The sequence below is a fragment of the Cicer arietinum genome, chromosome 2 (genome assembly GCF_000331145.2).
Source record: "Cicer arietinum cultivar CDC Frontier isolate Library 1 chromosome 2, Cicar.CDCFrontier_v2.0, whole genome shotgun sequence".
Classification (NCBI taxonomy): Eukaryota; Viridiplantae; Streptophyta; class Magnoliopsida; order Fabales; family Fabaceae; genus Cicer; species Cicer arietinum.
This window is the reverse complement of record NC_021161.2, coordinates 16177900-16196907: the sequence shown is the minus strand read 5'-3', so window position 1 is coordinate 16196907 and position 19008 is coordinate 16177900. Positions and strand designations below refer to the sequence as shown.

At 32.6% G+C, this 19008-nt stretch overlaps 1 protein-coding gene across 1 annotated transcript in view; it reads right to left on the bottom strand.

The window, feature by feature from the left end:
• Positions 1 to 11932: 11932 nt before the first annotated feature.
• LOC101497018 (uncharacterized) overlaps positions 11933 to 19008 on the bottom strand; it is a 40414-nt gene continuing 33338 nt past the window's right edge. The window contains exons 26-33 of the mRNA XM_004490236.4: positions 17740 to 17854; positions 14383 to 14495; positions 14219 to 14296; positions 12937 to 13005; positions 12736 to 12861; positions 12558 to 12614; positions 12386 to 12466; positions 11933 to 12291 (exon numbers count right to left, since the gene is read on the bottom strand). Coding sequence (XP_004490293.1) covers positions 12241 to 12291; positions 12386 to 12466; positions 12558 to 12614; positions 12736 to 12861; positions 12937 to 13005; positions 14219 to 14296; positions 14383 to 14495; positions 17740 to 17854 — 690 coding nt within the window. The 3' untranslated portion in view covers positions 11933 to 12240. The remainder of the gene's footprint in view (positions 12292 to 12385; positions 12467 to 12557; positions 12615 to 12735; positions 12862 to 12936; positions 13006 to 14218; positions 14297 to 14382; positions 14496 to 17739; positions 17855 to 19008) is intronic.

Genomic DNA, 19008 nt, shown 5'->3' with positions numbered 1-19008 from the left:
CTTCTTCATTCAACATGCTCTCTTTAACTGTTGACATTTTCAATTTTCCACTTGGAGCTGAATTGGTCAACGTCACAACAAGGACTTCCCAATTATCAGGCAAAGAACTCAACAATAACAATGCTTGCAATTCATCATCTAATTTAATTTATGCAGTTGTCAACTAATTCACTGTATTCTGAAAAATACTCATATGCTCTGCCATTGAATCCCCACCTTTGTATTTCATATTCACCAGCTTCTGAATCAAGAATGCTTTATTTTGCACATTCTTTCGTTCATACAACTCTTTTAATTTTTTTCCACATCTTGTAAGCATCTATTTCAGTTTCAACATGTGGATACACACTAAGATCCAACCAATGCATGATCAACGCCACTGCCTTTCTACTCATCTTCTTCTAGTCAGCGTCAGATTTATTTGCGGGTTTAGCAGTGTCACCCTCAATAGGATCATACAAATCTTTACTGTATAACATGTCTTCCATGAGAGTCTTCCAAAGTGTATAATTAGAAGAGTTGAATTTAATCATATTGGGACCTTTATTTTCCTCCTCCATTTAAATGTACAAATCAAATAATTGGGCTCTGATACCACTTTGTTGGGAAAAAACCAAAGATAATTAGCGATAACTATCTCAATAATGCAGAATATTTTTCCCCCACATGTGCAGATAAATGGTCAAATAGAAAATACAATTCCAGAGCAAAAATAATTGCCAGAAAATTAAATATGAGACAAACACAATTTTTAACGTGGAAAACTTCTCTAAAATTGAGAGAATAAAAACCACGGGACCTAGTCCAGTAAAACTTCCACTATAATAATTAATTGGTACACCAGAGTCTTCCTAATAACAATAGGGAACATCAATCAACAATAACAACCTTCCACTAAAGTGGGTATGCCAAAGTTACGCTTAGAGAAGATAAAACCACTCAAACTGTATATTAAAATAACAAACTCAGTGGTAGAAATAACATGCTAAATTTGTAGATCAAACAGAGCAAGTTTGCTACACACCTATTACCACCACTGGAACCAAACCCTTATTTTTCTTCTCTGACAGCCGTTCTCTTTCGTTCTTCTAATTCTTAAAGATTTCTAAATCATTTTTATTTCCTTCACGTGGGCCTAACCTAATAATACCCTTTTTTTTCTTTCTTTTTTTTTCAATAATAATAATACTAATACTAATAAAACTAGTGGGTTCCACTTGGGGAGTGAACCCACCCAACAGATCCAATATCATCTCCAAAAGAAGTCTGTCACCACTCTACGCACGCCTTCCTCTCTAGTTCTCACGTTTTCTCTCCCTCTGCCCCTTACTTTGTTTCTCGTTTCCAAAAATGAAAAGCCTAGTGCGGAATGGGAAGAAGCAGGAAAAAGAAAGGTTGAATTTTTTTTTTTTTTTTGTTATAGATCTAGGATAGTGGTTTGGGACCTTTGGGTTTGAGAAGAAGCTGTTATTCTATGATTGAGAGTTTTTAGAAGACCATAACGTTCTGGGTTTGGTTTATTATTGAATTAAATTATAATTTTTTAGATTACTTAAATATTTTTTAATTTTTAATAATACAAAAGTGCACATTCAGCTTCATCAATACAGTCACCATGTGTTTATGGGTGTCAAGTTAGTAAAAATTTACCACCTCAAAGATTTTTTAATAAAAACAATTATTTAAGGACTTTTTAAATTTTTTTTAAAATTACAAGAGTATAAATCAAAAATTTATTTTTATAGGGACTAAAATTAAAATATCTTATACTTGAAAGGACCAAAACAATATTTAAGTCTTTTAATTATTTTACTCAAAAACAAAAACAAAAAATTATTAGGTGTGTTCTACTTTTGGTTGTAACTATTATTAATCTATTTTGGTCCCTATAAATAAAACATATTACATTTGTAGTTCCTCTAAAATATTTCTTCAAACAATGATTTCTAAATTTTTGTAGGGAATATTTTTATAATTTTATAAATTTATCTATAAAAAATTATTAAAAAATTTGAATGAAACACATGAGTTGACTTAAAAGCAATAATCAAAATTGTTAATAGAAAATATTTGAAGGACCGTTGTTGGAAGAAAAATTTTAGAACGACTAAAAACGAAATATGAAATATATTTATATAGACTAAAAACTTATTTAACCTTTAACTTTAAAAAAAAAAATTATGTTTCTCTTTTCTTTGTTATTATTACTTCAATTTTTTTCACTAATTTATTGAAAAGGAGAAAAAAAATTGTTTATTTATTTATTTAGTTGTTATTAGTTTTATTAGTTTGTTTCTTTTTGTTGTTGTTATTTGTGCATGCTTACCCACTCCTCGAAGCCTATTTGTAGTTTATCTTCTTTTGTAGAAAAAAGGCTTAACTGCAGTTTTAGTCCCCTTTATTTTAGTTGAATCACGAAAATAGTTCGTTCATTTTATTTCTCTCCAGTTTTAATCCACAAACATAATTTGGATCCAAAACTTGATGAAGTATTATTTTTTTGCGCTTATTTAAGTCACATTATGCCTCAAGATTTCGTGGTGCAACAATTGTACATGAAATTTATTATCATAAATGGTGTGGTGTAGCTTAAAAAAATGATATTTCATCAAGTTTTGGACTAAAATTCTATTTGGGGACCAAAACTGTGGAGAAATAAAATGGATGGATTACTTTCGTGATTCAACTAAAATAGGGAGACCAAAACTGTAATTAAGCATAGAAAAAAACATGGTAACAGGAAAAACTATTAGAAATTACATCATGAATAATGAAGAACAAATCACACTTAAGAAGAAAATAATAGGTGTATATATTAGAGGTTAAATTAGAAGTTCTTAGAGGCACTTAGAGACATTTGTTAAAATTTTATTTGCAGTTTAGTATGTATGTCATAGGATATATTAAATTATCTTATTTTGATTTCAATTGAATATAAGGCCTTTAAGAACTTAATTATAATTGAATTATTAATAATATTGTAATAAAATATATAAAGAGAATAAGATTTAAATAATTATAAAAATTTTAAAAAAAATTATATAAACAAAATTTTCATGATTCGCCTAGAATACCCAAATTCTAAGAACTGATCTGCTAGTACCTAGTCTAAAGGTCCAATAAGGACCCATATGTCTTGTAAAAAAATAAATAATGACCCACTATAGAAGAGGCCACAATCATTTTGATTTAAGTCTTACAATTTTGGTAAAACAGGCTTTTCTCCAAAATCGTGGTTATCTTTCTATTTAAATTGATCAAAACTAAAATTGTAAATTTTTCTTTGAAACTAATAGAATAAATCCAAGAACAATTTACTAATTTTTACAACTAAAAACTAATCAAATAATAATATAATGTATTCATTGCAACATCCAAAAACAGAATAATTTTAAGGTTTAACAAAATTTACAACAACAATTATAAAATAAGCAACTGCTCAAATTTAAAGAGATAAAAGGAAAAAACACCGAAATTTATCCTTGTTTGGTCACATGTCCTCTTGTGACTTAAATCAAGTCTCCTTGAAAATTTAAATATTTTAAAATAAATAATCGGACTGACTAGTTTAATCGATTGAATTGAAAGTTAGGTCTAGTGTTGGTCCGGATCACCATATAAAACCAGTGGTCAATAAAAACCAAAATTAAACAATAAAAATCAGATCGAACCGATGTGCACCAGTTGGGATCAGTCGAAGGCGGTTTTAGGAAAACGTCCGGTTTATAGCAAACACTTTTGTCTTCCGGCAACCACTTTCCCAGCCACAATCAATGACTAGAAAATAGGTCTTCAAAAGCTAAAAAAATAGACTCAGTTGTTTTCACCATGGTTGGAAAAAATTTCTTTTAACATAATAGATCTATCTCATGAATTCAAATCATTTTTAAAGCAACAAAGTCAATCAATTATTTCTGATTTCCAAGCCTTATGGATGTTTAAGAATATTACAATTGTGAATAATATTATTAAAAACGCTGATCAATTAGTCACTAAACCAAGAATGTTCTTGGTTTCAGATCAGAGATTGATTTAATATAAAACAGAGATTGTTCAGTTACTGAACCAAGAATGTTCTTGGTTCCTGTAAAACACAAATTGTTCATATTGTAAAACGGAGAACGTTCTTCATTTTCTGTCAGACAAAATTAAGCCTTGTAATGTCAAAATAAACACACACAATTGTTAACCCAGTTAATAAATGAACTCCTGCGTTTGGGGGACTGGATCCGACTTTGAATCTTCAATAGTATGAGATGAAATTATTACAATTTTGTATGCTTCTATGCTGCCAGTTTTCTGTACTAGGACAAAATTATAGCTTGCGTTCTATCTATTCTCTACACTCTAGTTTGCCAACCTTACTTGTTTTGGCTTATATACAAGTTGTTTATAATTTAGGAGTAACAAACAAAAGTAGTTACAACTAGCTAACTAAAAACTAACTACCTAAAATAGATTTTCATCTCCAAAGTCTTCTAATTGAGTACCACATATTACAAATCTCCACCTTGGTACCTAATGAGAAGCTTCAGCTTGTGATTCTTCAAATCAGATCCTCTTAGTCCTTGATCTTAGTTTCTGGATTTGATTTGCAGCATATCCAAACAGTGTCTGAATTTGGTAAGTGTGACAGGTTTTGTAAACATGTCAGTTGGATTATCACTTGTGTACACCTTTTCCACATTTATCTCACCCCTTTCAATGACATCCCTGATGAAATGAACCCTAGTGTCTATATGCTTGGTTCTTTCATGATACATTTGATTTTTAATCAAATGAATGACACTTTGGTTGTCACAACTTATGCAAACAGACTCATGTTTAACACCAAGTTTAGTGATCAATCCTCTCAGCAAAATTCCTTCTTTCACAGCTTCAGCAAGAGCAACATATTCTGCTTTTGTTGTTGATAATACCACTATGTGTTGAAGATTAGCTTTCCAACTGACTGTGTTGTTGAACACTGTGAATACATATCCTGTAAGAGATTTTCCTCTATCTAAATATCCAGCAAAATCAGAGTCTACAAATCCTTTAACTGGTTTTGATGATTTTGAACGTTTACTGTATTCTAAACACATGGTTTGAGTTCCCTTTAGGTACCTTAGAATCCATTTGATTATTTGCCTATGGCTCATACCTGGATTTCCCATAAACCTGCTTGTGACATTTACAGCATGAGAAATATCTTGCCTTGAACAGACCATAGCATACATGATGCTCCCTATGAAACTTGCATATGGTATAGTTTTCATGTCTTCTGTTTCCTAGTTTGTGTTTGGTGACATGACTGAAGAAAGTTTGAAGTGAGATGCTAATGGAGAGCTAATTGCCTTTGATTCACTCATATTGAATCTATTTATGACCTTTCCAATGTAGCTCTCTTGGGAAATTATCAGTTTTCCTTGCTCTCTAATTCTGATGATTTCCATTCCTATGATCCTCTTGGTTGGCCCCAAGTCCTTCATCTCGAATTCTTTCTTCAGCTGGCCCTTTAATTTTTCTATTTCTTTCATACTTTTAGATGATATTAGCATGTCATCCACATATAGCAGCAAGTAAATGTATTTGACGATACTTGTTTATAAGCAGGAATGAATCAAACCTCAAATACCATTATCTTGGTGATTGATTTAGCCCATAGAGTGATCTAGCAAGCAGACCCAATCCTCCTTTCCTTGGGTCCTAAACCCATCTGGTTGTTGCATTAAAAGTGTTTCATTCATATCACCATGGAGAAATGTTGTTTTGACATTCATCTGTTCTAACTCCATGTCAAAGTGTGCTACCATGGTTAGAATTATCCTTATAGATGCATGCTTGACTAGAGGAGAAAATATTTCATTACAGTCTACACCTTCCCTTTGAGTGAATCCCTTTTCTACTAGCCTTGCTTTGAACCAGGGTGGTTCAACTCTTGGAATTTCCTCATTCCTCTTGAAGATCCCCTTGTTGCCTACGATACTGGAGTTGGCAAGCTTAAATATGAGTTCCCAAGTGTTGTTCTTCTCTAGTGATTTCAGCTCCTCGGTCATAGCTAAAATCCATTTGTCTTTGCCTTGAGACTTGACAGCTTCATTGTAGTTCATGGGATCTTCTTGTATGATCTCTTAAACAACATGTAATGCATAATTGATCATGTATGCATAACCATATCTTTGAGTGGGTTTTGATGTCCTTCTTTCTTTGTCCCTGATAAGGTTATAATCATCTAATTCCTATTATGGAAACATAGCATGTTCTACTAGGTTTGCATTAATATTGTCTTGTTGAGCATGTTGTTGTTACTAAAATGGAGAATGTTCTTGGTTTATGTTGATCTTTCTCCTTTTGATCTTTCTCTTTTTCTGCAGCTTGCTCCACCTCAAGATCAAACCTCTCAACTTCAGTTTGATGTAAATTTTCATTTGTAGTCTTGATTAAGGACTTATGTAGATCAGCCTCATGAAATTTAACATCTTTATTGATGATGCATTTTCTACTTTCAGGACACCATAACCTATAACCTTTACTCCACTTGGATATCCAACAAAGTACCATTTCTTGGATCGAGGGACTAGCTTTCATTCATTTACATGATAGTATGCAACACATCCAAATACTTTTAGGTGATTGTAATTAGAAGCATGTTTAGTCCACATTTCTTGAGGAGTTTTGAGTTCAATTGTAGTTTAAGGACTCAAATTTATCAAATAACAAGCTGTATGAACAACTTCTCCCCAAAACTGTGCAGGCGTGCCTGCACTTGACATGATGCATTTCATCCTTTCAAGCAGGGTTCTATTCATCCTTTCAGCTAGACCATTTTGCTGAGGTGTGTGTCTTTCAGTCCTATGCCTGTTCACACCATGAATTTTGCAAAAATTTGTAAACTCCTCAATACAAAATTCAAGACCATTATATGTCCTTAAGGTATTAATCCTCTTATTAGTTCTGCTTTCAACCATCGATTTCCAATCTTTAAAGGTTTTGAATGTTTCATCCTTACTTTTTAACAAATAAATCCATAATTTTCTACTATAATCATCAAGAAATGTAACGAAGTACTTGTTAACTCCATGTGAAGCAATCTTTGCAGGGCCTTATATATCACTGTGAATATATTCTAGAATTTCTTTTGAGCAATGTTTCTCTTTAGATAACTTGACCCTATGCATATTTCCATACACACAATGCTCACAAAATTCAAGATCACTAATTTTGTCCCCACCTAGCATTCCTTGCCTGTCCAGAACTTGCATTTGTTTTAGACTTACATATCCCAGTCGTTGATGCCACAAGTTGGCTTTGCTTGATGCTTGAACAGCCATTGTTGCCATACCTATCACTGCTTGACCATTGAGAAGGTAGATGTCACGATCCCTTATTTCCTTCATGATTACCAATCATCCTTTTATGACTTTTAAAGTGTTTTTCTCTACTTGGTATGAACAACCAGCTTCTTCCAGCATTCCTAGAGAAATTAAGTTCCTCTTTAGCTTTGGAATATGTCTAACATTTGACAAAATCTTCAAGAAACCAATTCCAGCTACCTTGCAGGTTGATTTGTTCCCCCATAATCACCTTGCCTCCATCATTTTATTTGTAGTCAAGAAACCAATCTCTATTTGAGGTCATGTGAAATGAACACCCTGAGTCAAGCACTCAGTCATCATCCATGATTTTAGTTGAATTTCCCATAAGAACTTTTGTGCTTTCATATCCTTTAGAGGCTATAAATGCAATTCCATAATCATCATCACTATTTGATCCTTTCTTTCCTTTCCAATTTGGGCATTCTTTCTTGAAATGCTCTCTTTTTTTAATCTTGAACTTATTCTTCTGTTTTTTATTCTTCTTCCCTGCCTTGGCCTTGACGAACAACCCCTCACCATTGCTTTCTTCTTTCTCATTTGACTTCCTCTTCAATTCTTTGGAGATTAGTGCAGCTTGTACTTATTTAATGACAAAGAATCTCTATCATAAAGAAGTGTATCACACTGATTTTCAAGAGAGTTTGGTAATTAATTTATCAACAAAAGGGTTTGATCCTCATCATCCAATTTTACCTCAATATTTTCAAGATCTAATACAATCTTATTAAACTCATCCATATTATCTTCAATTGACTTCCTAGGTTGCATCTTGAAAGTATATATCTTTTGTTTTAAGTATAAACGATTCGCTAATGATTTTGTCATGTATAAAGATTTTAATTTGAGCCAAATACCTGCTGCAGAGGTCTTCTTTTTGACACTTCCCTCAGAACCTTGTCTCCAAGACTCAAGATTACAGCATCACGAACCTTGTTCATGATATCCTTCGTCTGATTTTCTGGTAGTGTGAATGCCATGTCTTTCTATCCTCTTAGTGCTTCTGTTAAACCTTGATGAACCAGTAACAGTTTCATCTTGAGACACCATAACCCAAAATCATTCTTCCCATCGAGTTTTGTAAGTACATACTTTGTTGATGCCATCTTTTCTTTGAATCGAATACACATGTGTTCTTGATACCAGTTTTTGTTAAAAATGGAGATCAATAAGTCACTAAACCAAGAATGTTCTTGGTTTCAGATCAGAGATTGATTGAATATAAAATGGAGATTGATCAGTTACTGAACCATGAATGTTCTTGGTTCTTATAAAACGCAGATTATTCATATTGCAAAATAAAGAGCGTTTTCCATTTTTTGTTAGATAGAATTAAGCCTTGCAATGTCAAAGTAAACACAAACAATTGTTAATCCAGTTCAGAGATGAACTCTTACATCTGAGGGACTGGATCCGACTTTGAATCTTCACTAGTATTAGATGAAATGATTGTAATGTTTGTATGCTTCTATGCTGCTAGTTTTCTGTACTATGACAAAACTGCAGCTTGCATTCTATCTATTCTCTACATTCTATTTTGTCAGTCTTGCTTGCTTTGGTTTATATACAAGTTGTTTACAATTTAAGAGTAACAAACAAAAGTAGTTACAACTAACTAACTAAAAACTAACTATCAAAAATAGATTTTCATCTCCAAAGTCTTCTTCTAATTGAGTACCACATGTTACTATTCATTTCCTAGAGGTAACTTTTTAAAACTCATGATAACTTTTACAAATAAGAAGTTATTTTGAATGAGGATTTATTTATCTTTTGAGTAGGTGTTATGTAATATATTGGGATTTTTAGCTTTAATATCAGTAGTTATGTCATTATAATTATGTTGGGTGTGTTGATTTTGTAGGTGGAAATTAAAAAACTATCTCAAGATTAAAATGCTACATAAAATGCTACAGCAAGTTGTAGAGCATGTTTGTGAGCAACAAAGGGAGATACAATGTCTGGGTCTTAGGTGTACCTGACTATGTTCCAAAAGTTCAGGGTTACCTTCTAGTACTAGGATGCGCAAGTAAAAAGATTCAACTTGGCCTACCCTTCTTTATTGGGTAAAAAGATACCTTGTGAAAAAATGACAAAATTGAGGTACAAATAAGAGAGAGAAGGACACTACATTTGTCGGATAGAAAGGGTACAGTCACTGAAAAAGCATACAGAGAATTTCATACCTTGATTTTAGAACCCTAGCCGTCACTACCCATATTCTACCATCATCCACCATTGGAAACCATCATAGTTACCTTTTATGAAGGATTTGTGTTAAAGGAAAGGAACTTGCAAACAAGCTGAGGATGGAGCTATTATAGCTATTATAGAAGCTTGTGTTTCTCATCTCAATTCATCATTTTTGTAATAACTCTGGCTGTAATTTTTACTTCAATGTTAATCTCTATTTCCATGTTTCAATAAAAGGTCACTATGATCTAAACCACTTGAAGTTAAGGATTAATAAAGTGTTAAATGATGTTTATGATTTAATTTGTTTATGGTGTGTTAAATATTTATTTATGTATATGCTGATTTAATTTATAAATTTGAACTTGGCCATTTTGGATTTAATGTTAATATGGATTTAATCTCGAAAAAAGAAAAAAATTGATTTATTTGTTTAATATGAATTTAGTCGAGATGTTTGGGCAATTGGTTGATGTTAAAATACTATGAATAATATTCATGTCCACAAAAATAAAAGTAAAAAATTGAAGTATAATTGAACGTGAACATGAATTTAAGAATGACATTAGTACACTTAAAAATCATGATAACCTCGAAGGAAAACTCTTGAAATTACCCCTTTCATAATGCTACAACATGTCATATCGTTTTAATACCATAAACTAAGTTTATCAATTATTTATATCCTTAACTCATTTTCATAATCTAATTTCTAATCAAATAGTTACTCATTTAAACTTGTATTTTAAAATCCAAATTTATTTTAAACCGTCAACAAAATATGCTCTCTTTTATCTTACAACAAACAAGTTATTTGTCTATAAATTAGTGTTGAAATTAGGATGGTTAAGGTTAATTGATTTTTTTGAAATAAATCTCTTCTTGTTTTTCTTTGACAATTGATTTCAATCAACAATTTTGGTCCTACTTTAAATCAAATCATGTGTATCAATCAATTTTTTGAATAATTTTTTATAAGAATATTGTAATATATTCCCATATAAATTTTTTATTTTTTTAATAAAACATGAATTAAATATAAATTTGTAAGCGCTAGAAACTTAAAAAAGTCATATTTAATTCATTATTTATTAAAAAAATTTAAATAAATAATATTCTAAACATTCATGCAAAAAAATTATTAAAAATTCAGACAACACATATGAATTGTGTTTTAAACACAGGATAAGGGACTACATTTGGTTTCTTTCATAAAGTGACATCATCTAGTTAGGAAAAAAAGATCAATAAAATAGAAGCCATCGAGAAAGATAAGTGAAGTCAAAGTGTATAATTTTAATCAACACGTCATCTGCTCAAACATCATCTCAACTCGAGGACATGCAAGTACTTGAGTAACAACTCAACCACTACTTGAATGAAGAAAAATCAAGGAAATGCAAGTACATCGTGTGACAACTCGATTTTCCTAAACTAAAATTGTATCACGATTAGAATCGATTAGAAATTGATTAGAATTGTTTTGGAAGAGTTAGGGTTTATTAAAGATGTTTCCTTCATAATTAAGCAAAGAAACTTGCCACCCAAACAACTTAGGATATGTCTTGCCACCCAAACTTGTTTTAGAGAATCATATTAATTGCTAGCATGACAACATTATTGTTTGAGCCAGGACTTGGTGATAATTGACTTATAACACTTGAAAAAGTGGAGTCTAATTTGTCACCTCAGTGGACGTTGCCTGAAATCATTTTTGAGCTGTGCAGCGCCACTGTAGTTTAGAAAGCTACCCATTGGCGGCTACCCATAGTAGAAGGCCCCCAACATTGCCTGGAATAATTTTTTAGCTGTTTTATTTTACCATTGTTGTGTTTGTTCTTGAATTCTCTAATTAGGAATTTAACATTATCTTAAGGACTTCTAAAACTCGTTGTTATAATAATTAATCTAGGCGTTATTGAACCACATTTGCTAATAGGCATTTTGACCCTAAATCATTCAGGCTAAATGGACAGAATTTTGTCGTGGATGGAAGGAACGAGTGCTTCAATGCAATTCACAAATAATTCTCATCAATTTTACTATTAAAGAAAATCAATTTTACATCAGGACAATCCAAAATAAGATGGAAATTACTCCCCAAAACACCCACCAAGTTGAGTTGAAAAATATTTGCAACATCCGTTCAAGGAGGGAAAAACTCGGACATCACAAGTTTCTTGGGCACTTTTTCTTTCCAGAAAAAGAACAAGTAGTGGCCTTTACTGAAACGAAGTTTATAAAGGGTGAACTTTATACGATGCACTTGTACACATTCTGATATAGATATACAAAACAAGGAACTAGATAAGCAATAAGATTCAAAAACCTAGACGAAATAAACTGAGACTGGAAGATTATCTTATCAATATGCGACTTAGCAATGAGCAAGAAAGAAGACAGATTTCATTCTTATGCACTACTATGCTAACCAACTTTGGTTACATCTGTCTTTAATAAATCGCACAATAGTTATAAAAAGAAACTTGGTCAATTAGCAATGAGCAAAAACCAAGTAAAACCAAACTGATGGCCGATATACGAAACAAATGGAGTAAAAGCAATTAATAAATATAGAAAGGTGAACACTGCAGCAGAAAAAATACAACGTTCAGAACTACAAAATATTCTGTTCCAACTATCTATGTGTTTCCGTTAATGGAAGTATTGATGTATCCTTGAGACTCAATTATCATCTCTGCAGTACCATTTGAATTGAATTTTGTTGAGACGGAGTTAAGCTCTGCAGTGCAACACAGTACATTACACAAGTTTAGCAAAATTCAACTGTATGTCTTAAAAGTTGCACTTACTGAAAAATTATAATGCTTTATAACCTTGCAAATGTGATCTAAGAGCTGTCCGTCAGACTGTGAGAAGTTAGCAAAGAAATCCACAAGGTATTTTACAAGATTTATCTGTCAGTAGCAACCAAAATTGTAAGCATATGCATACGCAGGTTATTGCATCATATTAATTAAACAAATGAAACAAACTCCAATGTGAGACCTGATTAAGAGGATCGGCAACATTTAAAAGGTCATCTTCATACTGATCATCTTGATCCTTGTGATTTTGAATCAAGTTCAGCAATATAAAAAATAAAGTAAAAAGTTCAGCTTAAAACTCAGACAAGATACAATATAATAGAGACTATGATGTGACAATGACGTTAAATCAACCAAACCTCGTTAAATACTTTGGCCATTGCTTCAAGATGTTCATATCCGGCTTTTCCCAGAGACGACACTGAATAAAGAAATTCTTTATCATTTTCAAGGCCATCTGTTTGAACTTCTTCCCAGTCACTATCCTGAAAAAGCAGTTTATATGTAGTAAGTTCATTAATCAGTGAATACTTAGCACACATCAATATGCATTAACCTACCTCCTCTTCACCACCAGCCAAAACTTGTTCTTGTATTTCAGTTAATGCATCTGCCAGTAAAGACACAATCTGCAAAACATATATTTATTACGTTTATGTTAGAAATTTCAATCATTAAGACATTACAATAGCTTTGTCAACATTCAGCCTACAAATTATTAAAACTGTACGTTGGATTGTAAAAAAAAGGTCATTTTCTGATTTAAAAGCTTCTACAAGACTACACCTGCATAAATGAAGCTTTATAATGCATTGTTTGTGTTGAAGTTGTGGGATTTTAGGAAAAAGGAGGAGAGAAAATAATAAGGGTTTGAATATTATTGATAATAGCTTAATGCTGACTTTATTACAAAGGGCTCAATACTGATCTCTATTTATAGAGAAACATAGACTTAACCCTAAATAAGGAATAAATCATAATGATAATGAAAGATATTCTAAGATATCTCTATGATTATAAATTGATCCTAATAAATAATTTAAGATACTCTAATATAATATAAAATATACTATAAGATATTTTCTAATATTCTAACAGTTTGTAATCACAGCAAAAGAAAAACTTACACAGAACACAGATGTAGCATACCAGATAGACCCAAAAAAGTAGGAAGTTCAAGAAGAAACACAAACATTTGACCAAAGACACTGCCATTTTACAATTAGCCACTGCAGATAATTTAAAAACATACTCTTTTGTTTTTCCTTCACAACCCTATTCTTTTGCTAATTTAAATTTAAAAACATACAACATTAATATTGAAACTACAATTTAGATAAACTTAAATAACAAAGATATCATGAAACTAATAAATTAAAATTAAAATGAATATTATATCTTAGAATTTGGGTTGGGCTTAACTCAACCCTATGAAACCAACATGTAAGATGAGGACTACCTACCCACCACTTATAAACACATATTTAAGGTCATATCTCATATAATGTGGAACTTGTCAACACACCCCTCACGCCAAGAACTGAACATCTGGAGTGCGACACGAGCAGCCTAATAACGGGTAGCCCAACAGATTTTGGGCACACTAATAGAATCTTAAAATTTTAGTTGCACCTAACTCAACCCTACAAAACCAACTTGTAAGATGAGGACTATCCACCACTTATGAACACAGTGAAACCATATCTCCTACAATGTGGGACTTCTCAACATTTTTTTACAATAAAACAAAATAAAATACATACCCAACAAAGCACAATAAAAAAAAGCAGACAAACGAACACACAAGTCAGTCTTTCCACTAGTATAAAAAAAGGGAACTACCTTTGTAGGAAGTGGCACTATTATCCACTGATCTGGAGTTGATTTAGCTTTTGATCTTGTGGTTATTCCTGTGCCAGACTTTACATGACAAACAAGTTCAAAAACTCAACGAGCACTCATAAAACCAAAAACAAATGAAATTTATAATTAATATACAGTAATACCTTAATCAGATGACCTCGGACCCGTGTTTTTTCCAGTTCACTGTGCCTGCTGGTTAGCAACAAGGCCAGGGCACTTGTAGTAACTTTTATTTGATAGGCCCCCTGTATCTCACCTGCAATCAAATATCATGTGTAGAAAATTTACTTTATCATGTTCATGTGCAAGTAATATGATATAATATAATATAATATATTCATATAAAAGAACACACACACGCACACACGTATTTGTGTGTTTTACTCAATGGAGACAAGCTCTCGGAAAAACCATACAAGATAACAGCAGATCTGATCAGATGTTACACAGTTATTTGTGTAAAAAAAATTATAAGATGGCAAAAAGTGACGGGAGATGAAGGAGCTTTTGTCTATAGATGAAATGGTATAATTATACCAGAAACTTACAAACAGATGTAAGGTCTCGGGTCCGAACCTGAGACATGATGTTCAACCTAATAATATTGTAATTTATCAATTGAACTAGGATTTAAGGACTTTATTTAAGCTCCTCATTCATTAAACATCACACGATTGAATAACTACACAGCTACATGCAACATCTCAATCGCTTGAGAACAAAGAACAAGGACAGTAAGATCAGTTAGTAAGTTAGTTAGAAGGACTTAGTTACATAATAAATAGGGGTATGCAAGAGTAAAGGGATTCTTCACAGTTATTAGCATTATGTAAACCAGGCCATCCCTCAACTGAAGTCTGCTGATAGAACACCTGGGCCTTATGATATGGACAATCCAATTATATCAACACATCCTATTTAGACTAGCCTCTAAAAGATAGTAGAAGAAGAGGCAATAAGAGTTAGATAGTACCCTCTCTGACTTTAGGAGATTTTCTGTTATAAGAAAAAGGGTACGGAGTGGGAAAGGCATTCAGAAAACTGTTAGAACATTGAAGGAGAGACTTTTCTCTAGTGTAGGAGCTTTTTCTCAGGTTTAGGAGTCTTGACTCTGGTTAATTTTCTGCAATTTCCTACTTTAAGAGCTGTGAAGCTCTATTTTCATACAATAAATAGATTCTTTCATTGATCTATATTTTGGAGTTCTTTCAATAAATCACTCGATTCTGTGGTTTTCAAACAAAATATCAATCATTTGTTAAAAAGCAGCCAGCTTCCAAAGTATCAGTCTTGTTAAACAAGAAAACTGCTTGGATATGATGTTGTACATCATTATTAATCCATATTTCACAAAATAAACCCGATTAAGATCCCAAATTTTTGGGTACTTGTCATCCTCACTTTTTAATAGTCCATCATCCCAACTCCTATGCTGATTAAACTTAAATTTATCCATCACAACCGCAAGAAGCATGCACCAAACCCCTTCATTGCGAAACAGTACATAAAACAGTAAAAAAAACAAAAATCTTCACAGAAAATAAATAAAACAGGTTCACCACAGGAGGTTGCCGACAAAGATTGTCGGACAATGGTGGGGGCCTGACAATGGAGAACTTGGTTCTGGCAGGAAAGTGCAAAAATGAAGCGTAGATTTAATAGCACTACTACAAAGCTGAGCACCAGTCTTCTCCATTTTTATGCTCAGCCACTGATTCAGCCTTTTTGGTAAGATGCTTTTTATACCCTTGACCAGTAAGAAGAAGCCCAAGTGTTGTAATTGGAACTGCCCAATTTCCCTATAGAGGGGAGAAGTGACAAAGTTGGTGAAAACAGTTCTATTAGTCATGGAGGAGTCTTAAGTACCAGAGGATGTCATGAGCGATTCACAGGAGAAAAAAAATTGTCCGAAAAGGAGAGTTGATGGGCTATTTTCATTGAAACCTAAGTACTCAGGCCTAAAACAAAAAACCGAGGTCAGACCTGGGACCGTTCGGGCAAGGCAACAAAAACAGAAGCCCTGACAGAAGGGAGGCTGGATGCACCACCGCACTTGGAAGTGACAGACTGAGATAAGGATATTGCATATAGTATTTCCCACACGAGAGAGCACGTGCATGAGTACCTGGTTATGAGCTTTTAGGGGTTGGCCGGTCTGGGTGTGGAAGCTGCAATGGTGGGGCCAGTTGCCAGAAAGTCGCCAAATATAGTGGCAGCAGACAAGGGCAACAACGGTTGAAGAGACAAAATGACCAAAAAGGTTGTTGGAAAGAGGTCATCATGAAAGAGAAGGATAAACCGGAGTTGGAACATGGTTTGTCAAAAAGAACACTAGATAAATAGGGTTGTCTCTCATAAGACTCTAGATACCATGTTGAATGAAAGAAAACAAAGGCATGAGATGGTAAAACAGTGTTTAAACTATACAATTGGCACCTTTATATAGGCTTAAAAGATTATAAAATAATTACTGAATATTGAATTCCTACATACACAATATGATAGGATAAGATAATACAATAATTACTGAATATTTTGAATTCCTACGTACACAAGCTATCCATATCAACACAATCCTAATATTACCTTCAACAGCACAACATCTAATCCAAACTTCCATGAGCAAAATAACTACAGATTGATAGTCATTTTATTTGCAAGAATTTACTTATGGTGGAGAGATTGTTACATGGTTTGTTAATTTGAATAATTAACTCAGATATTTTCACCAAGTCTCATAAGGGTAGACAATAACCTTATGAAAAGAAATAGGACCGAGGTAAATTATATTAGTAACAAGATATCCCACGCTACACAATCCTAATCTTATTTTCAACGGCATGACATGCAATCCATATTTCCACAAGTGAACTTAAACCACAGATCAATGGTCATTTTATTTGTGAGAACATACTTCTTCTAGAGACTGTTACATCGTTTGTTAATTCGAATTATTAGATTGCGGGGCTGAGAACAAGTTGGATATGCAACAAGCTCTGTAGCACCAACATTTTTTATCGAATACGTGTTCTGATATCTGATACGTGTCAGTATCCAACACCAACACCGTAGTTACATTCAATTAATTCACGTTCTCAAATAATTACCGATTTCAATGTGTCGGTGTTATGTACAATGTTAGTATTCTTGCTTCATAGGTAACAAGTTTAATGGATGTAAATATATGCAAAAGCTTGACCAGTGCTGATAATATCGGTTTTTCCCCAACTACATTCTTACCTATTTTAAGCTACACATATACTGTTCACGAATTTTTCCTATCTCCCTGTTTGTTTTTTCTCAATCCTATTCTGATTTGTAATATAGTAAATTAGGAAATATTTTAGGCAGTAACTACATAATTAATCCCAATAACCAATGAATTTATTTTGTACGAAGGTTATTATTAATTCAAGGGACTAAGACCTCTCAAGTCAGTATCAATTTCACTATTGATTTCAAGTGTTCCTTAGCAAACGCACCAGGGCAAGGATTCTCACCTTGTTGCTTAGTCCATTCTGACATTACATAAGCAAAAGAATTGTCATGTGCCTCAGCTGGAATTGAAATTAGCAAATCAATAAATTGTCCAACATTAGGAACACTCATGTGCACCTGCATTTAACCAACATTCGAAAAGATCATATTTGGGGACAAAGGACAAGTGGAAGGCTTCTAGCCAAACAAATAATGTCGTACAATAGAAGAAGCCAAGAAAACATGACAAAAACGGAAACAATGTAATAAAAAGGATACTGCAAAACACAAACTCCTCTTAGATACATAGAATCATTATTGATGTATGTTGAAATATTATAAATATGTTTTAGGGTTGGTTTATAATCTTAGAGTAACTCTTAGGATTGGATTTTATATTATTTATTATTTTTACTATTTGTTCCTAATTTAGGATTAAGTCTATGTATCCCTATAAATAAGGATTAAGATTGGGTCTTTTCAATCAAGTCATTAATTAACAACTTTTATCATTCTGATTAGAACCCTAACCTCTCTTTCTCCTATTCTCCTTTCTATATGAATATCTATTGTTAACATGGTATCCAGAGCTTGGTATGATTCTCCTTGAACTGTCTCCCCATTATTCCGTTGTCGAGTTCTCAAAAGTTTGGGAATGTAATCATATTTTTCTAATTTTGACATCGTTCAACTTTCTCTTATCCTTTGTGATTGTGTTTGCTTTGCTTTCAAGAGATCAATTCTTTGGTTTCTCCTCTCTCGATTGGTTCCTCTCTATATTGTGACTGTTTGATATGGCTTATGTTCCTTTTTTGGTTGTTTCACTCTTTGTTGGATCCTCTCTTTATTGTGACTGTCTAATATTTTTGTTGCTTCTTCTTTGGTTGCACATCTTTCTATTGGTTCCTCTCTTTATTATAAATGTTTGATATGATTGTTTCTCCTTCTTTGATTGTTTCTCTCTCTGTTGGTTCCTCTCTTTATTGTTAACTTTCCGATATGGCTGTTGCTCCTTCTTTAGTTACTTCTCTCTCTCTGTTGGTTCCTCTTTTTACTACTACTCTTTAATATAGATATTGCTCCTTATTTGGTTGTTCCTCTCTCTGTTTGTTCTAATATTTGTTGGTTTGGTTTGGTTTGAACTTCTCTTTTAAAGGTATATTTGTAGCAAGTTTTAGCTTGAAGGGAAGTGTTAAAATATTAGAAAATATGTTTTAGGATTGGTTAATAATTTTAAAGTATCTCTTAGGATTGGATTTTTTATTATTTATTATTATTATTATAGTTTGTTT